The 26,587-nt window shown below is 37.5% G+C and overlaps 1 protein-coding gene across 1 annotated transcript in view; it reads left to right on the plus strand.

The window, feature by feature from the left end:
• The window catches only part of LOC127441099 (ephrin type-B receptor 1-B-like), a 421,097-nt gene that overhangs the window by 134,400 nt on the left and 260,110 nt on the right, over positions 1 to 26,587 (plus strand). Inside the window, exon 2 of the mRNA XM_051698281.1 lies at positions 19,485 to 19,549. Coding sequence (XP_051554241.1) covers positions 19,485 to 19,549 — 65 coding nt within the window. The remainder of the gene's footprint in view (positions 1 to 19,484; positions 19,550 to 26,587) is intronic.

Consider the following 26,587-nt stretch of genomic DNA (forward strand, 5'->3'; position numbering starts at 1 on the left):
TCGGCGGACAGCGGAAAGGTAACACTGTCTCCAAACAGAGGCTTGCCCACTGGATCGTGGACGCCATCGCTTTGGCCTACCAGACCCAGTCCATGCCCACCCCCTTGCGGGTTCGAGCACACTCCACAAGAAGTGTGGCATCCTCATGGGCACTGGCCAATGGCACCTCTCTAGCAGACATCTGTAGAGCAGCGGGCAGGGCAACACCCAATACCTTCGCGAGATTTTACAATCTCTGGGTTGAGCCGGTTTCATCCCGTGTTCTTTCAGGTACGAACAGTTAAGTTTCATTACGTGGGGCAGCTGGCCGGGTGTACCGCTTGTGTATAGCGCCTTTCCCCTCCACGAGGTGAAGCCTTGCGCTCTTCTCTCCCAGGCGTTTGGATTTTGATGGGGTGAAAGATTAAATCTTTGCCAAAAAATGTATGCTTCAACGATTCCAAACACAGCACAAACCATAAGTTAGCACAACAATTGAGACAGATGAGAGTGATTGACATGGGGTGTAATGCGATTTCACAGCTCCAAAAAGCTATCTTGTTAAACACAAGAAAGGAATATATTATGATATTTCTTTTAAAGGCACAAATCAAGCACAAATGAATGACACCGGTTCGGAGCGATTTGGACCACATGGTGTGAAGAGTGACATCCCTGCTCCCAAAAACAAGCTGTTTTTTCTAAGGAATGGAAATAGATACAAGATTAATTGTAACTGCACAAATCACCACAAACCAAGCACAACGAACAACACCGATTTGGAGTGATTTGGATGACATGGAGTGGAGGGTGACGTCACTGCTACCAAATTCAAATTCTTATTTCTAAGGAATTTTGGGAAATAGAGACAGTGTTTCTTTTAATGGCACAAATCAACACAAACCGAGCACAAACGAATGACACCAGTTTGGAGTGATTTGGACCACATGGGGTGGAGAGTGACGTCACTGCTCCCAAACACAATCTGTTATTTCTAAGGAAGGGAAATAGATACGAGATTAATTTTAACGGCACAAATCAGCACAAACCGTGGACAAACAAACGGCACCGGTTTGGAGCATTTTGGAACCCATGGGGTGGAAAGTGAAGCCACACAGGCAAAAAAATAAAAATAAAAAAAATAAAGTCTAATATCTCAAACACCGAACCAGCACAAATGATAATTTTTGTGGCACAAATCAGCACAAATGCAGCACATACTAATGGTATAGATTTGGTAATGATTTAATTATATGGGGTGCCAACTTCACAGAGGCCCATTGTTTACATATGTGGGTTGATATTGTAATAGGGCTTTAGCAGATCTAAATGTTCCTCCTCAGTTTTCGTAATTTGTAAACAATAGCCCAAAAATGATCATTATGTTGTTTTTAGTTTTTTTCTTCAAAGTAAAGTTGATCAAAATGTATTTGTTAGTGAAGAGTGTAAGTCATGTTAGTTCTTCATCCAGATCTTATGAAGGAATTTATGGCCAGACCTTTAAAAATTATAATTCAATATACAATATACCCTGTGACTATTTTAATATAAATAAATGCACAGTACTAAGGGTGTTTTTTTAATTAACATGTTACTTAGCTAAGATGAATACGGAAAAAAAAGAAATGGTCCCCATATGGATAATCTGGCCCCCGTAAGAAAGTAGTTGAAGAGCCCTGCCATATGGTCTCATGGACTGAAGATTGCAAGTATGCAAGTATGCATAAAGTGCACAGTTTGAGAAGGGGTCAGAGAAAGAAACCTTGTTGAACTAGCAAGTCCTCAGCTTAAGAGTGGAAAAGCACTAATAATGAATGAATGAATGAATGAATGAGGGATGATAGAGGAAAAAGAAGGTGTATTGAAAGAATGTGGTGGTGATGTTTAGTAGTATAGTGTAGTCCAGTTTATTTCGGTCATACAACTCAAATAGACATGCAAATAAATAAATAAATAATCATACTTTTATACAACTGACCGAAAATGTGTAGGCTGAAGCCTTAGCTTATTACACCTTCCCTTTTTACATTTATTATTTTGTGCAGATCCCTTTAGATTTATGCACTGAAAATATGTATTTTTATATACCCACAAGTCCTGAAACAAAAATTCATATACACACTAGTGTTCATACAGTACCTCTGTTTTATTGTTAATCATCTTATTTTTAAATATATATATATATTTTTTTAAATCTGTTTAGTGTTTAACACATTTTATTTTATTTTTCATAACTATTCCACTATTCTCGTTTTGCATTTGTTCTAATCTTTTTTTTGTATACATGCACATTCCTCTTAGTTCATACTGACTCAACATCTTTGAAACAACATCTGGACAAAGTCTGGAAGCATCTTATGGTTTAATTTATACATTATTTGTGCAGTTTTAAACTCCATCAAATCTCTAAATTTGAGAGCATGTGAGTTTATAAATAAATTGTTTGTTGGTTCATGATAGTCAGCTCTATTTATAATTCTTATTGCTCTTTTCCGTAGTATAAAAATTGGATTTGTGATTGTTTTGTATGTGTCCTCAAACCTCCACACAGTAGGTAATGTATGGAACTATTAAGGAACTGTACAATATAAGTAATGTCTTTTGTTTTGTGCAATATTGCAATGGACTTTTGTCTTTACATGATTTATATGTGGTTTCCAGCATAGTTTGTGGTCAATAACAACCCCCAAAAATGGATTTTCATAAACTCTTTCTAGTTCATCATAATTTGTACCTGATTACTGATTTTTCGATTTCCAAATATTATAAATTTTGTTTTATTTAAATTAAATGTTAATATCAAACCATCGTTTTAAAGTTTTTAATTTGGTTTCCACTTTATCCAGAAGTTGCTCAAAATCTTTACCAGAACAAAATAAATTTGTATCATCTGCTAACAAAACAAAATTTAGCAACTTGGACACATTACAAATATCATTAACGTACAATATAAACAACTTTGGACCCAACACTGAACCTTGTGGTACACCACATGTGACCCTCAGCAATTCAAATTTATCATTGTTTATTTGCACATACTGATATCTATTATCAAGATAGTTGCTAATCCATAAGTATGCTACCCCTCTAATACCATATCTTTCAAGTTTCCTCATTAATAATCTATGATCAATACGTACCCCTATAGTATATTCCTTATTTTCTATTGCAGTGGATATTTCTTCTCTCAGTTCCATTACTGCCATTGCGGTGGATTGATTAGATCTAAAAACCATATTGATGGTCACTTAAAAGTTTTTATTTTTCTATAAATTGATCGAGCCTTTGAACAGAAAGTTTTTATGAAATCTTTGAGAACTGAGGAAGGAGAGAAATTGGTCTATAATTTGAAAAAAATAAATAAAATTTAGATGGGAATGACCTTTGCTATTTTCATTTTATTGGGAAAGGTTTGAAGTGACTGCTTATAGATATGGGCCAGTGGTTTCACTATAGTCTCTGTAATATTTTTTATTAATATCATGTCAATGTCATTATAATCTGTGGATTTTTTATTTTTAAAAGTTATTTACCACATCATTTAGTTTTATATTTATGTTCTGCGTCTTTTGTTCTATATTTTAAGTACTGCTTATATAATAGACTTTTCTTTTTACAGGCATTTTCTAATCCTCTAGTGATCCAGGGCTTGTCTTCATATTTGTGTTTCCTTTGTGTTCGGATAGGACAGTGATAGTCATATAAGGTAGTAAACATAGACAGAAATTCATCATACACTTTGTTTGGATCATTTTTTAAATAAGCCTCATTCCAGTTTTGCTTCCTTAAGTTCTCCTTAAGAAGGCTACAGGGCTTTGAGGGGGATGAAGAGGGGGATCATGGGTTGAATTTCAGACTGCAATATTGCTCATCGCTATTTCTACCAGCATGTTGATGCATGCAAATGATCTATGGCCATACCGAATGAGAGAAGAAGTGTCTCGGAGGACAGCACATTGAGAAGGTGGTTTGGCATTCAGCACCTGTTTCGTGAGCTCTGACTGGCCGTAGGGAATACTCAGGAGGATGTGTTTTTCTGTAGCTGATCAGCTCCCTGTGTTAAGGACCTGTGTTTGACAAGGTTGAAGTTTGTCCCACTATGGAAGTCTGTCTCACAGAAACAAGTTTATCTTACTTCAGCTCAGGGCCATAAAGATGTAGGCCAGATTCACGAAACATCAAGTTAAATGAATGGAGCAAGCTGATAGGTTCTTTGAACTTGTTATCTGTTAGCCAATCAGCTCGCTCTTATGTGATATGTAAAGCCAGTCGGCTTACATCGTGTAAGCTGATAGGTCCTTTGACATGTTATTGGCTAGCCAATCAAATTGGATAATCTCTTTGCCTAACATTTAAATTTGCTTGTTTAAGCCGATTTCACTGCAGCGCGCTGATACCCTCCTCCTGGGCTCCACTGGTCTAGATCTGCTACAGGAGGATTGAATTAATGTCTAATTGTGCAGCAGTATGTCATTTATAGCTAGATATCTTCTTACAAACTTTTTATAATTTGCCAAAATAACTCTAAATTTTTTCTTTAAAAGATTTTTGTGAATCTAGCACCAGGATGCAAGTGTGGGAACAAATTTAAAAATGTCAGGTATTAGTTCAGCCTTGTCTTTGAGAAACATGTCTCATAGAATACCTACATTTTTGCAAAATGACTTTTTACATGCCTCATTGTTCATTTTGCAGCATTTTGCTGGTGAAATGTACACTAGAGGCGCTATAACATCAACTTTTATTCTTTCACTCAAATTACAAGTAGAAGGGAAGATCAGTTTATAAATACTTTCTTTTCACCCTTATTCTTTTGACATCAAAACACTTTTACCATAGCACATGAATGTCGAGTTCTGTACAGTCAAGTAATTTAATCAGATCAGGCTCTTATTGTTTAATTAAAAATTTGTTTAGAAATGGTTTAGCAACTTTGAGGTGCGAGGTAGTGTTCAGCACATTAATTAGATTAATATTAGCTCAGCAAACCAGATGCTTGACTCTCAGCATAAAGTCTGGTCCACATTGCAGCTTGTTCTGGCCAAGAACCACCAACTTAGATAGAAAGTGTCTATGTTGACTGACATTTCAAGTGACCAAGCACATTTTGTTTTTGTGCAGGAATGGGGTAAATCTGAAATCTTACTACTCACTTTTCAAACAAACAAAAATACTCTTGAGTAACTTTCAAAGATTTTATGCCATAAACCTCGCAACTTCATTGCCAGGTTTTTCTTCATAAGGGCTCATTGTAGCAGCCTAGTAGTGTAAAGCCAGTGTAAAGGGGTTATAGGGAAAGGAGGAGGCGAGAACCGGCTTGACAACATAAATAATAGATTAATAATAAACTTAAACAAAAACACACAAACATAAACACATGCAGGGCAGCTGCTCATAGTTCTCTCTCACTCTCGAACGGCTGTCCTCGGTCGCCTTTATCCCACGCTCGCCTCATCAGGCTGATTGGGGTCCAGGCGTGCGTCATTCTGAGGTGTTGTGTTTATAGGCCCTATTGAAAAAATTTTATTTTATTTATAATAATTTCTACATATACTAGTCCATTTTTAACATTAAAAATTTTATAAGTTAACATTAGTTAATACAATACGAACTAACATGAACTAACAAGAAACAATTTTATTTTTATAAATTGATATTAGCCAAGATTAATAAATGCTGGAAAATTGTATTATACATTGTTTTTTTTGTTTTTTTGGAATGCCCAATTCCCAGTGCACTCTAAATCCTCGTGGTGGTGTAGTGACTCGCCTCAATCTGGGTGGCGGAGGATGAATCTCAGTTGCCTCCACGTCTGAGACCGTCAATCCGCGCATCTTATCACATGGCTTGTTGAGCATGTTACTGCGGAGACACAGCATGTGTGGAGGCTTCACGCTATTCATCCATGCACAACTCACCACGTGCCCCAACGAGAGTGAGAACCACAATATAGGGAACATGAGGAGGTTACCCCATGTGACTCTACCCTTCCTAGCAACCGGGCCAATTTGGTTGCTTAGGAGACCTGACTGGAGTAATTCAGCATGCCCTGGATTTGAACTCACAACTCCAGGGGTGGTAGTCAGTGTCTTTACTCGCTGAGTTACCCAGGCCCCCTGTATTATACATTGTTTCCATGACCTCATATTAACTGAGACATTGGTTTATTTGTACTTCTAGAAAAAAATTGAAAGGTGATCCAAATAAGGCGATAATATGGTGACTTGTCACAGCATCTAAAATGCTCATATTCCCTTATGCATGCATGTACATTTTAACCTAACATCTTCATGTTGGGAAAAAAAAAAGCTATTGGAACACGTTATTTGGCATCTGTTGAGCTACACATTATAGTGCTTCTTTTTTAGTGCTTTATATTTAAAAAAAATCTGCTCATCATGTTTGCAGTGGTTCTAGGATGTTTTAAAGTTAAGACAATTTTCACACCGAGGGGCCCATTTTCATGATTTTGCATAGGGCCCCACAAACCCACGGGCCGGCCCTGCATCTGTCTATCTTTCTCCTCGTTTGAACTTTTATTTGCGGTACAGGAATTCCGATAATAAGCTGCTGTTTCATTGTTCATTGTTCTTGAGGTCTTTTTCACATTTAAATAGATCAGTCGTAGCTGGTCCCTTCTCTCCACTTCGCACACATTCACACACTTTCTTTCCCTCTCTTTCACACTTACTGAATTCCCTCGTTCACCAATATGTGACTCTATTGCAGCCATCGCTAAGGATTTCCTCTCTCCCAAATCACACACACACTCTCACACAAGGCTCTGGATTCATTTTCATCCTGTCGGCTGGAGGGACAGGTGTTGAGGTATCTGATAAGTGTGTGTGATTTTGGTCATGGCACCTGTGCAGAGGCTGAGATGAGACATTTGCACTCAGTCCGGTTGTCCCCTTACCAGAGTCTCTTACCAAATTCAGATCGATATTCATCAAATAAAATTCAAGAACAATGATGTAGCTTTTCAGTCCTCTAAAAACACATTTTAAAATGGTTTCTGTCTAGGCATGTAAAAGTCATTGAATATAAATTAGAAAAATCATGGAAATTTCTAAATTGAATATATGTTTCTAGTTTTTCTTTTCTCAGAAATATTTAATGTGCTAGACGTTGGTCTTGTGTTGAGTGAAGCTTGTTTGCAATCCATAGTGATGTCCAATATAAATACCTTTTAAATTTACATTTTCAGAGGACAGACAGGTAGGTAGTTAGGTTGGTACTTTTAGGTACTTTAATCCATGGTGTGAGTTTTTACTATCCAGCTTCCTTTTGTGTGGTGTTTTAGTCAATATAACACTACAATGGCTGCTATAGACCTGTCTGTGTTTATGCTGCACATATGTGTGTGCAGGTGAGTAATTTCTTGGTGAAGACCACAATATTGATCTGAGACCAGAGGCCTTCTCAATGTTTAATGTGCTCTTTCTGTACTGGCACTATCCAGCATTAAATATTAAGGGCTCACTCCCGAACACTTGTGTAAATATGACAGAAAGGGAGAGAGAGAGACAGACGAAGTCGAGTGCTCTTGGGGTTGTAGGTCACTGGTCTTGCCAGCCAATGGGTGACTGATGCTGCGGTTGCTGTGTTGAAGGTTATATCTCTGCTGTCACTAAAGTTATTACGCTCTGACCTAGCGAGATGAATAACCTTATTTACACAGCTTAATTTAAGGCCAGTGACATCACACAGGCTCTCAGGATCAGAGTTCTGATTAAAACAGACTTTCTGTTTTTCAGGTTTCTTTGGGTTTAGGGAGTAGAGTTCAGCTCGGATTTCATAAAATCTGTGTGGTTTTGCTCTTGGAAAGGTGTGTTTATGTACAGTGCATCTACCGATAAAAGAGATATAGTACATGTAGCAATTGTTGTGTTCAGGATGGAACCAGGCTTTTGAAATAGACAAATTGCTCAGAGAAGCTCTTAATGGCATTGTTCACCCAAAATGTAAATGTTGCTATCATATATTCACCCTCATGTCATTCAAATTTTTTTTAATTTTTTTTTTTTTTTTTACCGGGATACATAAAAGTGTTTTGCAGTGTCCAATTGAATGGGGACTAGGGCTGTTGAGATCCAAAAATGATGAAAAAAGCACCAAAAGAGACATTCTGAAGTCATAACTGACTTGTGCGCTATATTCCTAGCCTTTTGAAGCCAAGCAATTATGCCTGGGAAAACAAAAATATTTTTTTGGGATTTGTGATTCCGTTAACAGTTCTCAAACCTGCATTTTTCATTCATTGTGGACAGAACACTGTACTACAATACTCAAATGCTGTTCATACAGACAGAAAAAAAAAAAAAAAACTTTTTTGGCCTATCTGATTGTAGGACAAAAACACATAAAATCCGATTTTTACAAGCCTGATCCAAACCACATTTGTAGGTGTTTGGAATCCGATTAAAATAAGATTTTTAATAACGGGTCTTAGTCTGAATGATCATATTGGATTTCATGTGTTTTGTAATTTTTTTTCATCATTCGTTGTGCGCAACACGTTGTTCTATCAGGTGTTGTGACGAGAATACATTTACTGCATTCCAAACAGTATAAATGATCCCTTTATGGGGCACTTTGAATGGAAAATGACCACACTGTAGGATCGTTATAAGCATGGACTAAAAACAAAATGTTTTTTCACTTTGGTTCGTTCTGAGCAAAAACCATATTGTTTTGTTCCGGTTCAGAAGTTCTACAGTCTCCTTTCCAAATGGTTACCAGTTACAACAAAATAAAAGAACAGTTAATAATGTTCTTTTTACAATGACAGTACTCTGTGCTAAGGGGTGGGTGATATATCAGTTGCAGTGTTGCCAGATCTCACAAGAGAAACAAGCCCAAAATAAGCCACTTGCCTCATCAAAATAAGTTAAAATAAGCAGTATTTATTATTATATTATTTTGTTTTCTCTGTGGTAGATTTGTCAGGATAGAAATTGTAACAAACTTTAATTATAAAGTTAATTAACAGTTAAGTATAATTTTAATTACAGATCTGCTTCTCAGTCAAAACCAGGCAGCATCAAATTTGTATTAATGCACAATAACAAACAATAACTCAGTGAAGACTTGGAAACAACTGAGAAATGTACTTTTTACCTCTAATAAAGTTTTCCTTGTATCTGGATTAGCTGTGCATGTGCAGTATATGTAGTAATTATACATAGTTGTTAAAAATGAGTTCATTCACAAAATGTGACATCATGTGTGATGCAGCAGTTTTCCTTCAGGATCAAAGCACGTTTAATTTTTTAGGGCAACATGAAGTGCAGTTCAAAAAAATGTCTGTGATAAAACTTATCGGAAAGAAATTAACCAATTATAACCGGTTACCAGCATTTAAAAATAACTTTTTCACTCTGGAACAATTGAAAATAACTTTGTTCCCATTTTCGGTTACATTCTGCAAAAAAAAAAAAAAAAAATATTAATAAATAAATAATAATGTTTTTGGTTTTTGTTCCTTGAACCATTTTTGGTCCCTGGTTACAAGAAATTCTTCAATAAAAAATGACTTAAAAAGTGAGTTCAGAACAACATTTTTTTTTTTTTTTTTTTTTAACCTTTCAGCTCTCCGACAGTGGAAGGTAAATTCTATGAGGGAAATAGGGCATAGGTACGATCACTTCTGAAGGGAACGCACCCATATGTCTTGTACTATACATGTTACAGGGCAGCAAAAGCAGTGCAATCTCCTTTAAAATAATCACTGGCACAGTAGTCACTGGCTTTACCCACCAAAGAGAAGCTGGAACCCACATAGGCTGCGAGCCTATGTGGGTTCCAGCCTATGTGGGAACCCACTGGGTTCCAGTGGGTTCACGCGAACACAGGACGATTCAACATTTTGAGTACTTCAATTCAGGACGGGGGTCCTCTTCAAAAGTCTCACTATCCAACCCTTTTATGCTTCAATACTGCACACAAAACCTTCGATATGGAACGTTTTAATGCCCGCTAAAATACAGATCAAAAGGTGTCCTGTATGGGATATTGTAATTTTGTCCAACATAGGGTAGACGTCCCGGGTAAAACAAGACAGTTATAAACCCTGGCAGCAAAAACATTGATTATATGCTACCTCTCCCATTTTTAAGTTGTTGTCTGTGTTAATATTTGGAGACTGCCTTCATGAAAAACATAATTGGTGTCAAAACATTCACTGCTAAATACTCACACATGTTGAACATACAGTATATGCAAGTTTGCATCGTTACTATGACAACTAATGTGGACGTGCTAGCAAAAGCGACTGCAGTCTGTACAGAAGAAAATCAGAGCTGTCCTCATATAACCTGCAGTTTGAACAAAAAATATAGATTTTTCCTGCAGTGAGAACAAAAAATAACAGTGTTTCTGGCTACCGTTCAGTGCCACTAAAACATTGCTACTAAATCAGCAGCGTGAAACATTCAGCGCAATCAGTGAAGTGTGATTCCTGAACAAATGACTCTTATGAGTCAGCACTTTTTAATCTACATCGTAAAAAATAAAAGACTACCTCCCGAACAAATGACTATTAGTAGCTGGATCTTTTAGTGAATGAAAATGACTTGAAATTAGCCAAGAACTTTTACTGTGTTAAGGCTTGTGAGACTCGGTTGTTGAAATGGCAATGTGTAGTTACACATTATGGGCCTCATTCATGAAAATTTCGTAAATATACTAAACAATTGGAAGTCATTTCCGCGTTTTCCGCCGGATTCACGAACGCTTCGTATTCCCCAGATTTGTTAGTACAAGTTATGTATGCTAGTGAATTCTAAACATCCATAAATAGAGCGCGCCTGCACATTTATTCACAATTATCACAATCCACACTCCATGAAACACCATTTAAGTAAGGCTTCAGACTCACTAGTAAATGAGAAAAAATAAAGCTTTTAACATATATGTGAGTTTTTTATTTTTATTTTTTTAATGGAGTGCATTCACATCGTAAAATATTGATTTAGCAAAGTAAATACTCGCAAACTGAGGAACTTACAATCATCTTTGCTGTCATCAGAGGTTCTTTTGTGAATTAAACAATCCAAGAGGTCAATAAAAATGGTTTGCCATGAAGCTTTAGTGTAAAATATTTTCAGTTCTTGCCGACAGGTGGATGTCCACCACCTTCTCTGGTTCAGTCAATCGCATCATTGGAGAAACTTCTCGAGTAAATCCAAGACTGTACAGTAATATACTTCCCTTGCAAGAGGATCAATCGTCAAAGAAATTGATAGAATGCCTAAATAAGGTCTTTGACCGAAACACTGTAAAATATTACAGATTTAAAAGCTACCCGTGATGTGTTAATTTATGGTTTTACCACTGACCATACGTCAACTGAATGCAATTTACCAATGCCTATATTTAATTATGAAATCTAAATAATAGAGATTATATCAAATAAAAAAAGAAAATAAAAAAATGTCCAGCCAGTCAAGTTAGAGGGGATTATTTATTTATTTTTTTCTAGAAAATCTAACGCAAACCCATCTGCAGGAAATAAGCAGAGTTGGGAAAAAATTATACTTTGAAAAAATAAATGCAAGCAACAAAGAAACATTTCTAAATAAAAGCTTTTTTTTTTTTTTTTTTTAATTATTAATATTTGTTATTTTTTTAAAGGTGCTATATGTAATATTTTTACTGTACTAAATCATAAAATGATCATAATATGTCATTAGAGAATTAGGAAACATGCTAAGTTGAAATACTGGCTTCTCTGATAACAGTGCTACAGTCAATATATTCTACTTTGAAGTTTCCATTCCAGGCCAGAATTGCTGTTTGTGTTTTGGCCTGTGTGATCCCGCCCACTGCCCATTCACCAATAGTATTTCGACACCGCCGGGTTGCCAGATTTGAACAAGTTTTCAGGCAAACAACACTGCGTGCTGCAGCCATGGAAGCCAGCAAACGAACTGGATCAGAGATAACAGATTCCACCCGACCTAAAAAGCCTCACCATCCGTCTAAAAACCACCATGACCAGAGCCATAGTAAAATAAGGATAAATACTGGAGATGCCTTTGGAAGATGGAGACAGCTTAAAGCCCAGAAATCCTTTATAACAGATTCTGAGTTGGCTAATTCTGGCAACCCGCATGAGCTTGGAGTCTAGGGCGTGGGCAGACAACTCTCCATTATTTTGAATTTGGACTGCAGTACCCATTTCAAACGGTTGATTCAATCTTACATATAGCACCTTTAAGGTTAATTTCACTCATTTATTTATTTATTTTTTAAATTACTTATTTAATTTTAATTCTATCAAATTTTAGTGATGGCAGTTTGTCTGAAAAAACACTACACGTTTGGATGTCTTACACATGATTTACACATGGTCTGGAGCAGGTGTCAATTTTGTTTGTACTGACTAATGTTTTGAAAATTCAAAAACTTTCATGAATCCGGAAATTTACGTCACACCGGCTTTCCGAGCGATTTACACACAAATTAGTTCTGCTCGTGTTTCATGAATGAGTCCCTATGAGTTTTGTATTTAGGAAGATATATTTGGAAATAAAAAAGGAAATCTTTGCACCATGGAAATCAGTGTTGCATTCACTGCCCTCAGCAGGGTTATACTACGGTAAATGGTGATTTGATGATATTTTTGGAACGAATGAATGAATGAACGAACGAACGTTACATTTATATAGCGCTTTTGTGACACTACACTCAAAGCGCTTTACACAGTGAACAGGGGACTCTCCTCAACCACCACCAGTGTGCAGCATCCACCTGGATGATGTGACGGCAGCTATAGTGCACCAGTATGTTCACCACACACCAGCTATTGGTGGAGAGGAGAGAGTAGAGTTATAGAGCCAATTAATGGATGGGGATTATTAGGAGGCCATGATTGAGAAGGGCCAGTTTTAACAGAACATCTTATATTACTGCATAAGGTGTTTACACTGTTTAAAATGCTATGTTATTAATTCATAATTCATAAAATACCACTCAACAGTACTAAATGAACCGTTAAGGAACCAGAATCATTAAGAGGAATTGGATCCAGAATCATTACATTCCTTATGATTCCCATCGCTACATACGATAGTCTTGAGAAAGGAATAGACTGAAATTTTGTGTAAACTGTCCCTTAACAGCAAAATAATACAAAAAGCAACCTTGGCCAAGGAATTTAGGGTCACAATTAGGGTTGTCAATCAATTAAAAAAATTGTATTCATCCAATTAATTACATGAGATGCCTATTAATTAATCAAATTAATCACAATTAATCACATATACTAATATTTGCTGAGAAAGGCACACAAATACAAATAATTCAATATAAAAAGATTAAATAATTCTAATTAGTTAAATATTTCAATAATTATAAATAAAATATATATTATAAATATAACAATTCAGATCATTAAAATGAATTACGTAATTGTGGCAATTCTGGCGAACTAGTAAAGCATAAGACGATACAAAAAGTGGCTTTGTAAGTCAGTATATTATTTATTTCCATGTTACTGAACATAAGCCTATCATTGGCTTACAGTCCACAGTAATCTATTTTGCAATTTAATTCATCAATCTGTCAGAGAGGATTTGTGTGTGTGTGTGTGTGTGTGTGTGTGTGTGGATGCGTCAATGTACACAGGTGACAGACGGATACTATTGGAGCGTCTTACTTTGGTGGCATCAGGACACAAACTCATTTTTAGGTCGCTATTTCAAGTTAAACGTAGTTTGAAACTTGGGAAAACACATCTCGAGATCCGTGCATTTGGAATTGTGCTCCATCCAGCTGTGTCTGAATGCAAGAACGCATTCTCATCTTGTTCTGTCGGTAGTGTCAATCAAGCCTGAGTGTGGTTTGACAGTACAGCTGTGTGTTGCCTAAACAGATGGAGTTTCGCTTACTGCCTCCTGCTGAAAACAGGTGGTAGCCTACTTCAAGCTTGAATATGCGTTGGTAGAAATTTTCCATATTAAGGTCCAGGACATGATTAATTATATTTTTTTGAACGTTATTTATTATATAATTAATCTTACTTGATTAACACGTTAAATAAAAAGCCCTAGTCACAATATGTAATTGAGATGGTCTTTAGTATTTTACTCGACTATTGTCTATTGACTATTGAAAAGGATTGTTCTCTCTCTCCTTTTCACCTCTATCTCTCTATTTTCTACCTTTCATGGTCTCCATTTTTTATGTTTTTGTTGCTGTTCTGCATTCTAACAACATTCCATAGAAACTTTGCACCATCATGCTAATTTGTTATTGGTCACATGTTACATATTAATGAGCATGAAGCTGACATGACCTCCCCCCTTCACACAAACACAAATACATATGCTGAGTGATTTCTCTGGAGGTGGATGTATCTCCTGAGGGATCTGATGTTAAGAGGTCACTCTCCTAAGAGACACCAGCTGCTAGAGTAATCGCTGTGCTATTTACAAAAATTGAATATTGTGTGTGTGTGTCTTAAATAACAAAAGCGTACACACAACACGTGTGTGGTGTCACACATAAGTCATGTTTCCTTGCTTAGCTTGTGTGTATTTAGTTAATTCTCTTAAATACTTGGTTTACTCCACCCACAGCAATAAAGCTCATCTCTGATTGGCTCAGAATTCAATCAAACAATGATATTCTAAAATCAATTCTATTGGTATTCTATTCTATTGGTTAGTCCCTGCAGCATTGTGAGAATGTTTTAGTAAGGTTTGTTTTAAAGCGCCTCTTTGTCAGAATGAGCTCTACTGCTGATGACAGTGATGTATTACATTGCGTTTAAATCATGTTAAATGGCAGCTGCTAATGTAAACAACCGAGAAGTTTTCATGCAATGGCAAGTTATCACATTACAGTGATATAATGATTGTTGACCCGCATGTATTTACAATAGACACAATAGCCCATTTAATTATCACAGTGGCTCTGTTCCAATATCCAGTGAGCTACTTCGTTGTCTACATAGGAAACTACCTTATAAGGCAGCATCTTACCGAAATGGAGGAAATGGTAGGCATCTTTTTGCCACAAACTTTGCATTAGAAATACGCCTATGGTGCCTACAAATGCTGTCTAGGTATGCAGCTCCTTTGGTTCTAACACAGAGAGAGTGAATATGGATAGACATTTTAAAGTGAGTTTGAATTTGATTGGTTGTGTCTATGAAATTTAAGTGGCCGTTACCGTCTCAACAACATCTGCCGCAGACTTGTGGATAAAAAGTTTTTGGGCATTACTGATGCATTCTGCATGATCTCTTGACAATGCAGTTTATGATTCATATGAGTGAATAATATGTGTTTTTTTCGATCAGCAGTCAGTGAGAGATTGAAGACTGGAAGGAGATTGTCACATTATAGCAAAATTATACATCATGTCATGAATCCATCAGCAGGAAGTTGGAGTGCCTGTCATCTGCCTTTGCTCATCTATCTAAGAGAGAGAGAGAGAGAGAGAGAGAGAGAGAGAGAGAGAGAGAGAGAGAGAGAGACAGATCTTTCCTACTTTCTTTGTCTGCTTTATCATTTTCTCTTTCGTCCTCCTTCCTGTCTGCTTGACAAATATTAACTAAAAGCATCTGCAGATAAGAGGTGAAAGATGGAGAAATATTGAGTGAGAATGAATTATGTCATCATTTACTCACCCTCATGTCGTTTTTAGCCCGTATGCTGTTATTTTTCCCCTTGTGGAAAACAAAAGAAGAAACCTTTTAAGAATGTTCACATAACTATTTTCCATACAATGACGGTTCATAGTGACCACAACTGCCAAGCTCCAAAAAGAACTAAAAAACACAAAGCGCCACAAAAGAAGAACATATGATTCAAGCACTATATCAATAGTCTTCTGAAGCCATACAATAGCTTTAAGATAATTATATAAATTTAAGTCGTTATTCACTGAGAATCTTCCCCTCTGTGGAAGCTGGAATCCAAAATGTCACACTAGAACGAGAGCCATTTTGACTCCCATGATGTCAACATGGCAATTTTGTCTGCTGGCTAAGCAAGAACCTCAGCGAATATGTTGATTATCAGTGAATAACGACTTAAATTTGTCATTTGAAACTTGAAACTTGTCAGATGACTTGAAATGTAGCACACAAATTTGATAGATTTTTAACACTCTTTGTGTTAAAAAGAAAACTATAAATGCATATAGGTTTTTATCAACATAAGGGAGAGTAAATAATGGCAGAATGTTCATTTTGGGTGACCTATTCTTTTCACTTGAGAGAGAGGAGGAGAGATTTTGTTTTGCAGAGAGAGCAGATATCCATCCTTTTCTCTTTCCTCTGTGACATCACTCGTTACTTATTCCCGTCCCACATTGACAGGCTTAGCTCAGAGCACACAGGGATGCAATTAAGACACAGTGTGTCATAAACACTTGTGTGTATGTCTGTGAGGAACACAGAGGGAAGGGTAGAGGGTGAATGTCCAGAGGTGGCTGTATGAGATGTAGATCCATTTTCATTGATGCGATTGGTCTCAAGAAATTTGTGCAGTACTTTAAATGATGTACACAATGGTCACTCTAAGACTTTATAGATATTACAGTTTCATTTTTTATTTTATTTTTTTAATGCATGATTTTCTGTAAAGCTGCTTTGAAACGATGTGTGTTGTGAAAAGCGCTATACAAATAAAAATGACTTGACTTGACTTGTCATAGTGCAAGGAGACCCTACAGCAGAAAAGTGCTGGAGTGGACAACATCGTAGTGACATGTGCAGCATTTAGTTTGCTCTTCAGTGCTCCTGTGGCTCTGAAATAATTACTCATGCATGCAAATAAGTGCTTACAATATCACCAACTTATCATTAAGAATTTAGTGTCTTGCCACTGCTTTGCTTGATCATTGATTCTCGATGGTAGAGTCAGGAATCAGTCCAGGTTTTTTTATCACTTTTAACCATCTTATCTGAATTTGGTATGTGGATTATTTTCTCTCCTGTTCAAAGATATCTCCTTTGATAAGGTCTGACATTAGCCGACCGCTTAAAGGACACAAACGGCTTATCCTAAATCTGTCTTCAGAAACACAGGGCCATAGTGGCTACGAAAGAGTAGCTCTCTGTAACACTATGGGGGGTTTGTATTCTGGAGCTTCTATCGTTTGTACAGTGTATCGGCTCTAGAACAGCTCACTGTTGTTCTTCTTGGAGAGTGTTTGTTGTAGTGTGACCTTCTTTGTATGTTATCTCTCTAATAGAACACCTGTAAGGAGCATATCAATTCTGGGGAATTGTTTTGGGGATTTTTTCTAGATTATATTCTTAATAGCAAGAGCTGCTTTAGATCAGCTGTCTGAAACCTTCTGGAATTTTCTAGAGCAGCTCTTGTTGAAGGATTAGCTCTTGAGAAGCTCCCTATAACCTTTTGGGGTGTATGTGTTCTAGAGCATCTCCCCCTGTAGTGTGTTGCTGCTTTATAACAGCTGTCTGAAACCTCTATGGAATGTTCTAGTATATATACTAGAAGCAGCTCTTGTTGTAGTATATATCATCATTGCAGCTCCGTCTGTAGTGCGTTACTGCTTTTGAACAGTTTGTTTTCTGAAGAGCAGTTTCTACAGTAGAGACGATCTGCTCTTGAGCTGCTGTTTATAACCCTTTGTGTGTTTGTTTGTGTTCTAGAACAGCTCTTGGTAGACTGTTGCTGCTCTAGAACATTCTTAAAATGTACTTCACAATCACTGTTACATTGTCAAGTGTTTGTGTAGAATGTGTTGCTTTAGAATACAGTAGCACACTGTAGAATTGTGTAATATATATTTTGCAGCTCTTTCCAAAAATAATACCTGCTCTACAACATCTGCCTTTATTTCTTTAGATTGTGTTTGTTCTAGAGCAGCTCTCTCTGTAGTGTATTCCTGCTTTAGAACTGTTTTTTTTTTCTGTATAGCAGTTTTTCTAGAGGCTAAAGAATATCTGTTCTAGCCTCTAGAGTACTCTGTGTGTTTGTGTTCTCAAGCAGTTCTCTGTATAGTGTTTCTCTTCTCTAGAATATTCTACATTTACATTCATGCATTTGGCCGACGCTTTTATCCAAAGCAATTTACAGTGCACTTAACAGGGACAATCCCCCAGAGATTACAGGGACAATACCCCAGAGCAACCTGGAGTTAAGTTTTCTTGCTCAAGGACACAATGGTGGTGGCTGTGGGGACTGAACCGGCAACCTTCTGCTTAGCAGTTATGTGCTTTAGCCCAGTATGCCACCACCACATACCATTTTCCAAATATGTATTTCACAATCACTGTAACACTGTCAAATGTTTGTGTCTCTAGAATAGCTCACATTGGTACTGTGCAATGTATGTTTTGTAAAGCATCTAATTTCAGAAAGAATACCTGGTCTAGAACAGCTGCCTTTCCCCTCTGGAGTGTGTTTTTTTTTTCTAGAACATTTCTCTCTGTAGTGCTTTGCTGCTTTAAAACAGTTTGTTTTCTCTAGATCAGTTTTTATGGTAGAGAGTATCTGCTCTAGAGCTGCTCTTTGTAACACTATGTGTGTTTGTGTTTTTAAGCAGCTCTCTGAATAGTGATTTATGCTCTAGGATATTCTAAATATGTACTTCACAATCACTTTAACATTGTCAAGAATTTGTGTAGAGACTGTCTCTCTAGACTAGCTTACATTAGCAATGTGTAATGTATGTTTTGTAGGGCAGCTCTTTCCAGTAAGAATACCTGCTCCATAACAGCTGCCTTTATCCCTCTGGAGTGTGTTTGTTCTAGAGCATCTCTCTCTGTAGGGCATTTCTGCTTTAAAACAGTTAATTTTCTGTAGAGCAGTTTTTACAGTAGAGACTATCTGCTCTAGATCTGCTCTTTATAATGTTCTGTGTGTTTCTGTTCTAGGGCAGCTCCCTGTGTAGCATGTCTCTGCTCTAGAACATTCTAAAATTGATCTTCACAATCACTGTAATATTTCCAAGTTTTCAGAATGAATATCTGCTCTAGAACAGACTTTAACCTTCTGTTTGATTGATTCAGAGCAATGTGTTTGTGAGCAGTTTATTTGTTCTAGGGCTGCCACTGCTATCGGGTGTCACTGTTGTACAACACAAAATTCATGTACAAGAACAAGTTTGTATTAAAAGAACAGCTCTAGAAAAAAAACTCTTTCTAATCTCTTTCTAGTCTAATAAACACAACATTTTATTGTTTGTTTTAGAGCAGTGTTTGATCTAGCAGCTCTCTGTTGTGTGTCGTAGCTCTTGAACACATACACTCCAGATGGCTGAAGACAGCTAATCTAGAGAAGCTCCTTCCTTAAAGATAATCTTCTAAAGAGCCTTTCTCTATAACTCTTAAATGTGTCTGAAGAAAAAAAAAAACTGCTCAGAAAGCCTTTCTTTAGACTTCTGTAGTGTTTAAGGGTAGCTTTATTTAGAGTAGGCTGTCACAATGATCAGAGCTTGTCAAACCTCAAGTTAAGTTTGAACATTTAAACATAAATATTTGATTCCACATAAATATCTCTTTCTTTCTGTGTGATTTACAGAAACTCTGATGGACACTCGGACCGCCACAGCAGAGCTTGGGTGGACGGCGTATCCTTCCTCAGGGGTGAGTGTGTGTGTGTTTACATGCATCAATCAGTGACCTACAGAACTACTCACACTACATTAAAACAATTAATATGTGTCCATTATTTTTAGAAAAGCATATTAAAGGGGGCCTGGGTAGTTCAGTGGTAAAAGACGCTGGCTACCACCCCTGGAGTTCGCTAGTTCGAATCCTAGGGCGTGCTGAGTGACTCCAGCCAGGTCTCCTAAGGAACCAAATTAGCCCGGTTGCTAGGGAGGGTAGAGTCACATGAGGCAACCTCCTTGTGGTCGCTATAATGTGGTTCTTTATCGGTGGGGCGCGTGGTGAGTTGAGCGTGGATGCCACGGTGGATGGAGTGAAGCCTCCACACATGCTATGTCTCCATGACAATGTGCTCAACAAGCCACGTGATAAGATGCGCGGGTTGATGGTCTCAGATGCAGAGGCAACTGGGATTCATCCTCCGCCACCCAGATTGAGGCGAATCACTACATGACCACGAGGACTTAAAAGCGCACTGGGAACTGGGCATTCCAAATTGGGTGAAAAAGGGGAAAAATCAAAAAAAAAAAAAAAAAGAAAAGAAAAGCACATTAAACCAAAACCTCCTTCTTTTCACCCTTCTGCTAAATACTTACGAGAGAAAAGAGTTACTAAATGGTTTCAGATTGCCTCTGAAATACACTGTTAAATATGTTTGTACTCCAGGTGCAGTTATCCCCTCTCTGAACAGTGAAATTAAGCAATCAATGTCACACACACACCTCTTTCTCTCCCAACTTTAGGGCATAATTTGAAGCCCTCTTTGCACAATCGCCATACGCATTACACTCCACAGTTCACATTCAGGACTTAATGGCATAATGGGTCCACTTAAGCTAAAAAGCACCTCTGAATGTGTCTAAATGTGAGAGTGGGTCTGCTGTGATGACAGCCAAAGCACTGCTGAACCTGCAGAGAAATATAGTGGTTTAATTTAACTCCAGCCAGGACACAAGAAATTCAAGGTTTAGGTCTAGTTTGAGTGCACTCTCTGTTTGAGTTTGATATGATTTTATATAGGTCTCTCTGTTCCCGCTGCAGAAAGTCAGACAGAGAGAGAGAGCAGAATGAGTAACATCGTCTCGGTTACTGGTGTAACCTCTGTTCCCTGATGGAGGGAACGAGACGTTGTGTCGATGTAGTGACACTAGGGGTTCACTCTTGAGAGCCCCAATCAAATTTGCTTTATTCAGAAAAGGCCAATGAAAATTGGCGAGTAGAATTTGCATGCCACTCTCCGCCCCGGACATACGGGTATAAAAGGAGATGGCGTGCACCACACATTCAGAGTTGTGCTGAGGAGTGGAGAGAGAGTCCCGGCCAGGTCAGCGGTCAGTTCAGCACTGTGGCAGGAGGGACACAATGTCTCGTTCCCTCCATCAGGGAACAGAGGTTACACCAGTAACCAAGACGTTCCCTGTCTGTCACTCACTCGACGTTGTGTCAATGTAGTGACACTAGGGGTTCCTATACGAAACACTGCAGGCGCTGAACCATGTCACGAGGTACGGAGGAGCGGACACAGGCAGGCTGCTGCGTGCCTCACAGCGAGCGCTTGACCACGTCGTGACCTTCCAACAAGTTAGGTAAGGTGTCTCCCAGGTCCCAATAAGGGTGGGAGGAGGCAGTTACCCGAGGAAGCTATAGGCGGTGGCCTTTCCTGATTTTTGTATTAAGTAATTTCCCGCCGAGCACCTGCTAGAATAGCGCCTGGGAAGTGCTCTTCCCTCTCCATGAGGGAGAGCACTACGGAGACCACATCCTACCAGAGGGAGGTTAACATGTGGAGAATACCTCACATGGACTTACCGACGGGGAAGTTCACATATGGAATGATGCCACTGGGGAGTACCCTATCTACGGAGAGGGTACACAGCAATAGTGGCCGAGGCAGAGCAGAGCTCTGATTTGGGGAAACACAGGGTTCACCTGAGGGGAAACCGAACAGTGGAAATGCATCATACGGGATTACCGAGGGGGGAATCACCACATATGGAGCACTGAGCCCAAGTTCACGGGCTCACCTGAAAAGGGGCATACCACGAGTACTGGGCCTGGCGGCGTCACTCCTCTGCCGAGTTCGCCACTGAATAGTGCTTAAGGAATTAAAAAGGCATCCAGTGTTCACCAGTTACTGGGAACTGTTGTGGACAAGATAGCACACATTATCACCTCAAAAGGGGAAAGGCGCAATGCAAGTGATACACTCGACCGGCCGCCCGGCCTACCTGTTGTTACCCCGTAACACTCGGGTCGAAACCGGTTCTATGAGCAGGTTGTAGAACCTCACAAAGGTATTGTGAGGTGAATCAAAAGTGATTGGGGCTCTCAAGAGCGAACCCCTTGTATCACTACATCGACACAACGTCGAGTGAGTGACAGACAGGGAAAGAGAAACTCTCATATGTTCTTGGCGAGAAGGCTGAATGTATAGATTTAGATTTATGTGTCTTCTTGTCATGATCTGAGGGAGAGAGGGTGACCCCTCACTAAATACTAAAATTGTCAGTTTAATTTACTGTTACTCTTTGTTCTCTGTAGATACCTCTCTTTACAATTTGTGTACTTACCTGTATGTTGTTTTAAGCATGTAATACATGTTTTTTTTTTTTTATTATTTATGTATTTATTTATTTTTATTATTGCTATTACAGAATGTTTGGCAACATTGCACATTGTATGCAGTCATGCCAATAAAGCTCATTCACCTCCCCCCAGCATCTATCCTTCAGTCTGACCAGCTGTGGTTTAAAATTAATAATGAAAGTATCAGCAGATGGTCAATGTGGGCTACAATTACCCACACACACACTTAAAGAAGTAAGTGTCTGACAGTGATAGACAGGCAGACTAGTGAGAGAAAATCAATTAGCTCATCAAATGTCCTGCTACAGGCAACCATATTCCTTTCCCGTTATGTTATTATTAGTGATGCTTTTAAGCCAATAGTCACTATTACTGTTGGTCAAACTAATTGTTAGGGATTTGAATAAACCCATAACCCATAAACCCATAATAACAATAAAAGTATTGAGCTTTGTTGCGTAACTCATCCCGTACCATTTGTGCTATGGACATGATACCTCAAATCATGCGAGTTGTTGAGTAGAGCTGTGATAATTAATTTCACAAGTGATTATACGTAGAATTTAAGAATGGCGGACGATAAAACAAGTGAAAAAAATTCTAGCAGCATCATCTAGCCAACCTCCCAGAACACCCTACAAATAGCTAATATTGACATTATATTCATGCTGTTTAGCCAGAGGGGAACTGGCCCCCACAGTGAGCCATGTTTCTCAAAGTGATTTTCAATTGTTTTGGAGTGAAAACGTTATTTTTAATGCTGGTAACGTTTAATTTTGTTCCAAAAATTTTTTCATGAAACCAAAGGCCAAAGGGTTTATCACAGTAAATCAAATCAAATCTCTTTATTGTCACTCAACCATATACACAATTGCAACAGCGGGTGAAAGTCTTGGGTGCAGTTCCAAGCAACATAGCAGTACGACTATTACAAAAAACATCTGATTTACACATAACACAGTTTACACAACACAATATACAATATACACCTAATAATATACAATATACAGTATACATAAAATAAGAAGACTGTATACAATAAACTAATATACAGTATGCAGTGTACATAAAATAAGAAGACTGTATACAATAAAATAATATACAATATACAGTATACACAAAATAAGAAGACTGTATACAATACAAATACACAATAAAAATACCCCCCCCCCCCCATGTAATCAGTGGAAATAAATATGAGGTGTTGTGTTGACATTCAGCTGTCGGTTGATAGTCAGTTGCCAGTGTGCTATTGTTGGGCCTCATACTGGCCTCATAAAAACCGCGGCAAAATCAAACAAAGGAAGTCCAAAACAGACTACAAATCCCATGAAGCCTTGCTCACTAAAGGATCGAACTCTCAACTCCTATTGGATGAGGCACACGACAGAACGGCCCTCAACCATGACATCATCGGGAGTAGAAATAACTCTATATATATATCGATTCAAAGACCTAATATGTGTTTGTGTATGTATGTATATATATATATATATATATATATATATATATATATAAGGGATGTACAAGACTAATTGACTGAATGGTACTGATGCTGCATGTCAATATTTTTTGCCATTTATCTGTTAACATGTGTCGTCTTAATCTGTAAAATTTTTATACGTTTATGTTTGGCTTTATATTTTTTTACAAAGGATGTGCTTAAATTACTGTCATGTTAATGTTACATTTTAAATGTAATTAATAATACAATTATTATACCTGGAACAGGTGTATGCAAAGTTTCATTTCAAGTGCTTCTTTCCTGTCTAACTCATGGCGCGCACAAGAAAATGTCCTCTCACAAGACATGCAAAGTAGCTGGAAATCATTTCGGTGATGGTGCGGGAAGTGGATTTCCGAAACATTGGCTTGCAATTCTCTATGAATGGTTTGCTCTTAGTGGTCCTGCACTATTCATTCAATTGTTTTCAATAAATATGCCTGTATTCACAAATGTTTATTCAGTGAATTTGTGTAATGTTTTATATTTAATGTACAATGATCATAATGCAAGGCAAGCACGTTGAAAGTAAATTTCCCTTTTCAGCGGAATTTAGTGTCGGATTTGGCTGTTGGAATAGATTGAGTATTTTAAATGGGTCGCACTAGTCGACTCTAAAATGTACATTTAAACATCAGTGAAATTTGTTGTTACGCACATCTCTAATATACAGTATATCTTTTTATTACATGTTCTGATTTTTAAATGTGATATATTTTATTTTCCTGTATGGAGTGTTTTTCAAAGGTGCTGAAAACTTTCTTCCACTCTATTTTTTCTCTACTCTTCCTGTCATCTTTTCTTCTCACTTCATCCTCTCTTTCTGTGGGTCACATGAGGAGGTTTAACCCTGATCGTCCTTCACTACGCACTGTTGACTGCTTTCACCGTTTATTCACACCATTTGACAAAATCTCACAGCTGCCCGCTCCAACGCACATATGCACACACACATACACATCCTCTCTAATTCATCCCTTCTTTCCATTAGTCCTCCTCTGCCTTTTTCCTAAAAATCCTAAAATCCCCAATTTTTTTCAGACCTCAGCTGTCCACTTCTCACACCTTGATTCTGATTGGCTGATCGTTCCCAGAACACAGTTCCCTCTGTCTCAGTGATTATGTTTCACGACTGCTTGCCCTATGCATCAGCCAGAGGTCAAAGGTCAGCTGCATCTCAAGCAGTCCATATTTAATTCATTGTCATGGTCTCTGTGGGTGTGAATGCTCCCAGGAGACTTTCAAAATATTAATAACTAATTATTAATTAATATTTTGAAAGTCTTATGGGAGCTTTCACAGACACAGAGATCATGAATAATATCATGGCTACATTTCACATTTAACTTACCACTATTATTCTATATGTAAATCTTGAATTTTATATAATATATGTATATATATGTATAACTTGTCTTATATTGCATACAGCCAGGGGCTTCTCTGGACTTCAGTGTCATCTGGAGCTTAGCCCACAGGCCATATTATAATATAAAAATAAGAAGAATCCTTCCTTCCATGACTTAAAAAATGACCACCCTACCTGCCAAATAATAATTATATTAAGCGCAACACTGACATGGGTTCAGAACTTTATAGAAGCAAATGTCAGGTGCACAATAAATGAATCAAAAACGTTTTATTTAAAATTGCGTAGGATCAAAGCGAGAATTCCAACATGTCGGCTCATTGTTCATTGTGCAGAAATTCATCAAATCTAAGTAATTTAACAATTTAAATTAGCAATTTTCATTTATTATAATATTTTGAAAATAAAGTAAAAATAATGAGAAGTTAAAGCATTATGAGATTAAAGTCGTAATATTTTGAGAATAAATCGAAAGGAAAGTCACATCAAAGTGATGTGGTGGACAACAGCAAAGTGGAGCGTCTGGGTCTTTACATACAACACCACTAACCAGGGAGATAACTTGGCTATGCAACCGAGCTGAATTTGTGGGAAGTTTTGTAAGCTCTCTGTTCATGAATGAGGTGTGCATTAGTATGAGACATAGGCACGAGATATAGGCTTGCAATCAAGTGAAGCGAAAAATAAATGGAACTGCTGTGAATTATGTTAGTCCATATCAAGATATTGTATGTGGTAACATCCACTCAGTTACAGTATTGTTTAGAGAGGAAAACCTAATAACAATGCCGAGCGGGACTGCTCGAATCTGTCTGGTACTTTCTCGTGAATAAATTCAATTTCCTACATAACCGCTGCAGTGTCCAGATACTAATAACTCTGTGCTGATGCGCCAAAGGACAAAGGATTTCTTCATTGCCAAATCCGATCCTAAAGTATGATTTAACTACAGCCTCCACATCCATCTCTTGCATTAATGAAGCTGCTGGCTCAGCGTCCATTCTTTCGTTGTGATAATGATGCTCTGTTTAGCCTAATATTTTTATTAGATTTTTTTCTCTAATATTTATATTTTATTCACACAATATACTACTTTATTCTCACGATGCTAAGACATTATTCTAATATTTTTTACTTTATTCTTAAAATATTATGATTATAATCTCAAAATGCTACAACTTTATTATTATAATTATACTTTAATCTCATTCGAAATTTTATATCATAATGCTACAACTTTATTCTCGTAATTTGTATTTATTCACAAAATATTATGACTTTATTATCGAAATCGTATTTTGTTATTTTTTTTTATTTAATGTGGCAATAAAACACCATCATGGGATCACCGAGTAAAGTTAAAAATAACTTACATTTTTATAAACACATCTCAAAACACCTGCATTGGGTTTCATGACTGTAATTAAACATGATTCCAGGTTGTTTTTAACAAAGAAAAATTTCAACGCTTGATAAAGAGTAAGAGAGTGTTTTTTTTTCCCCTTTTGCTTTGGTATGCAGACTTAAGTACAATAATTTAGGGGCCCTAGGTAGC

The sequence above is a fragment of the Myxocyprinus asiaticus genome, chromosome 5 (assembly GCF_019703515.2).
Source record: "Myxocyprinus asiaticus isolate MX2 ecotype Aquarium Trade chromosome 5, UBuf_Myxa_2, whole genome shotgun sequence".
In the NCBI taxonomy this organism is placed as follows: Eukaryota; Metazoa; Chordata; class Actinopteri; order Cypriniformes; family Catostomidae; genus Myxocyprinus; species Myxocyprinus asiaticus.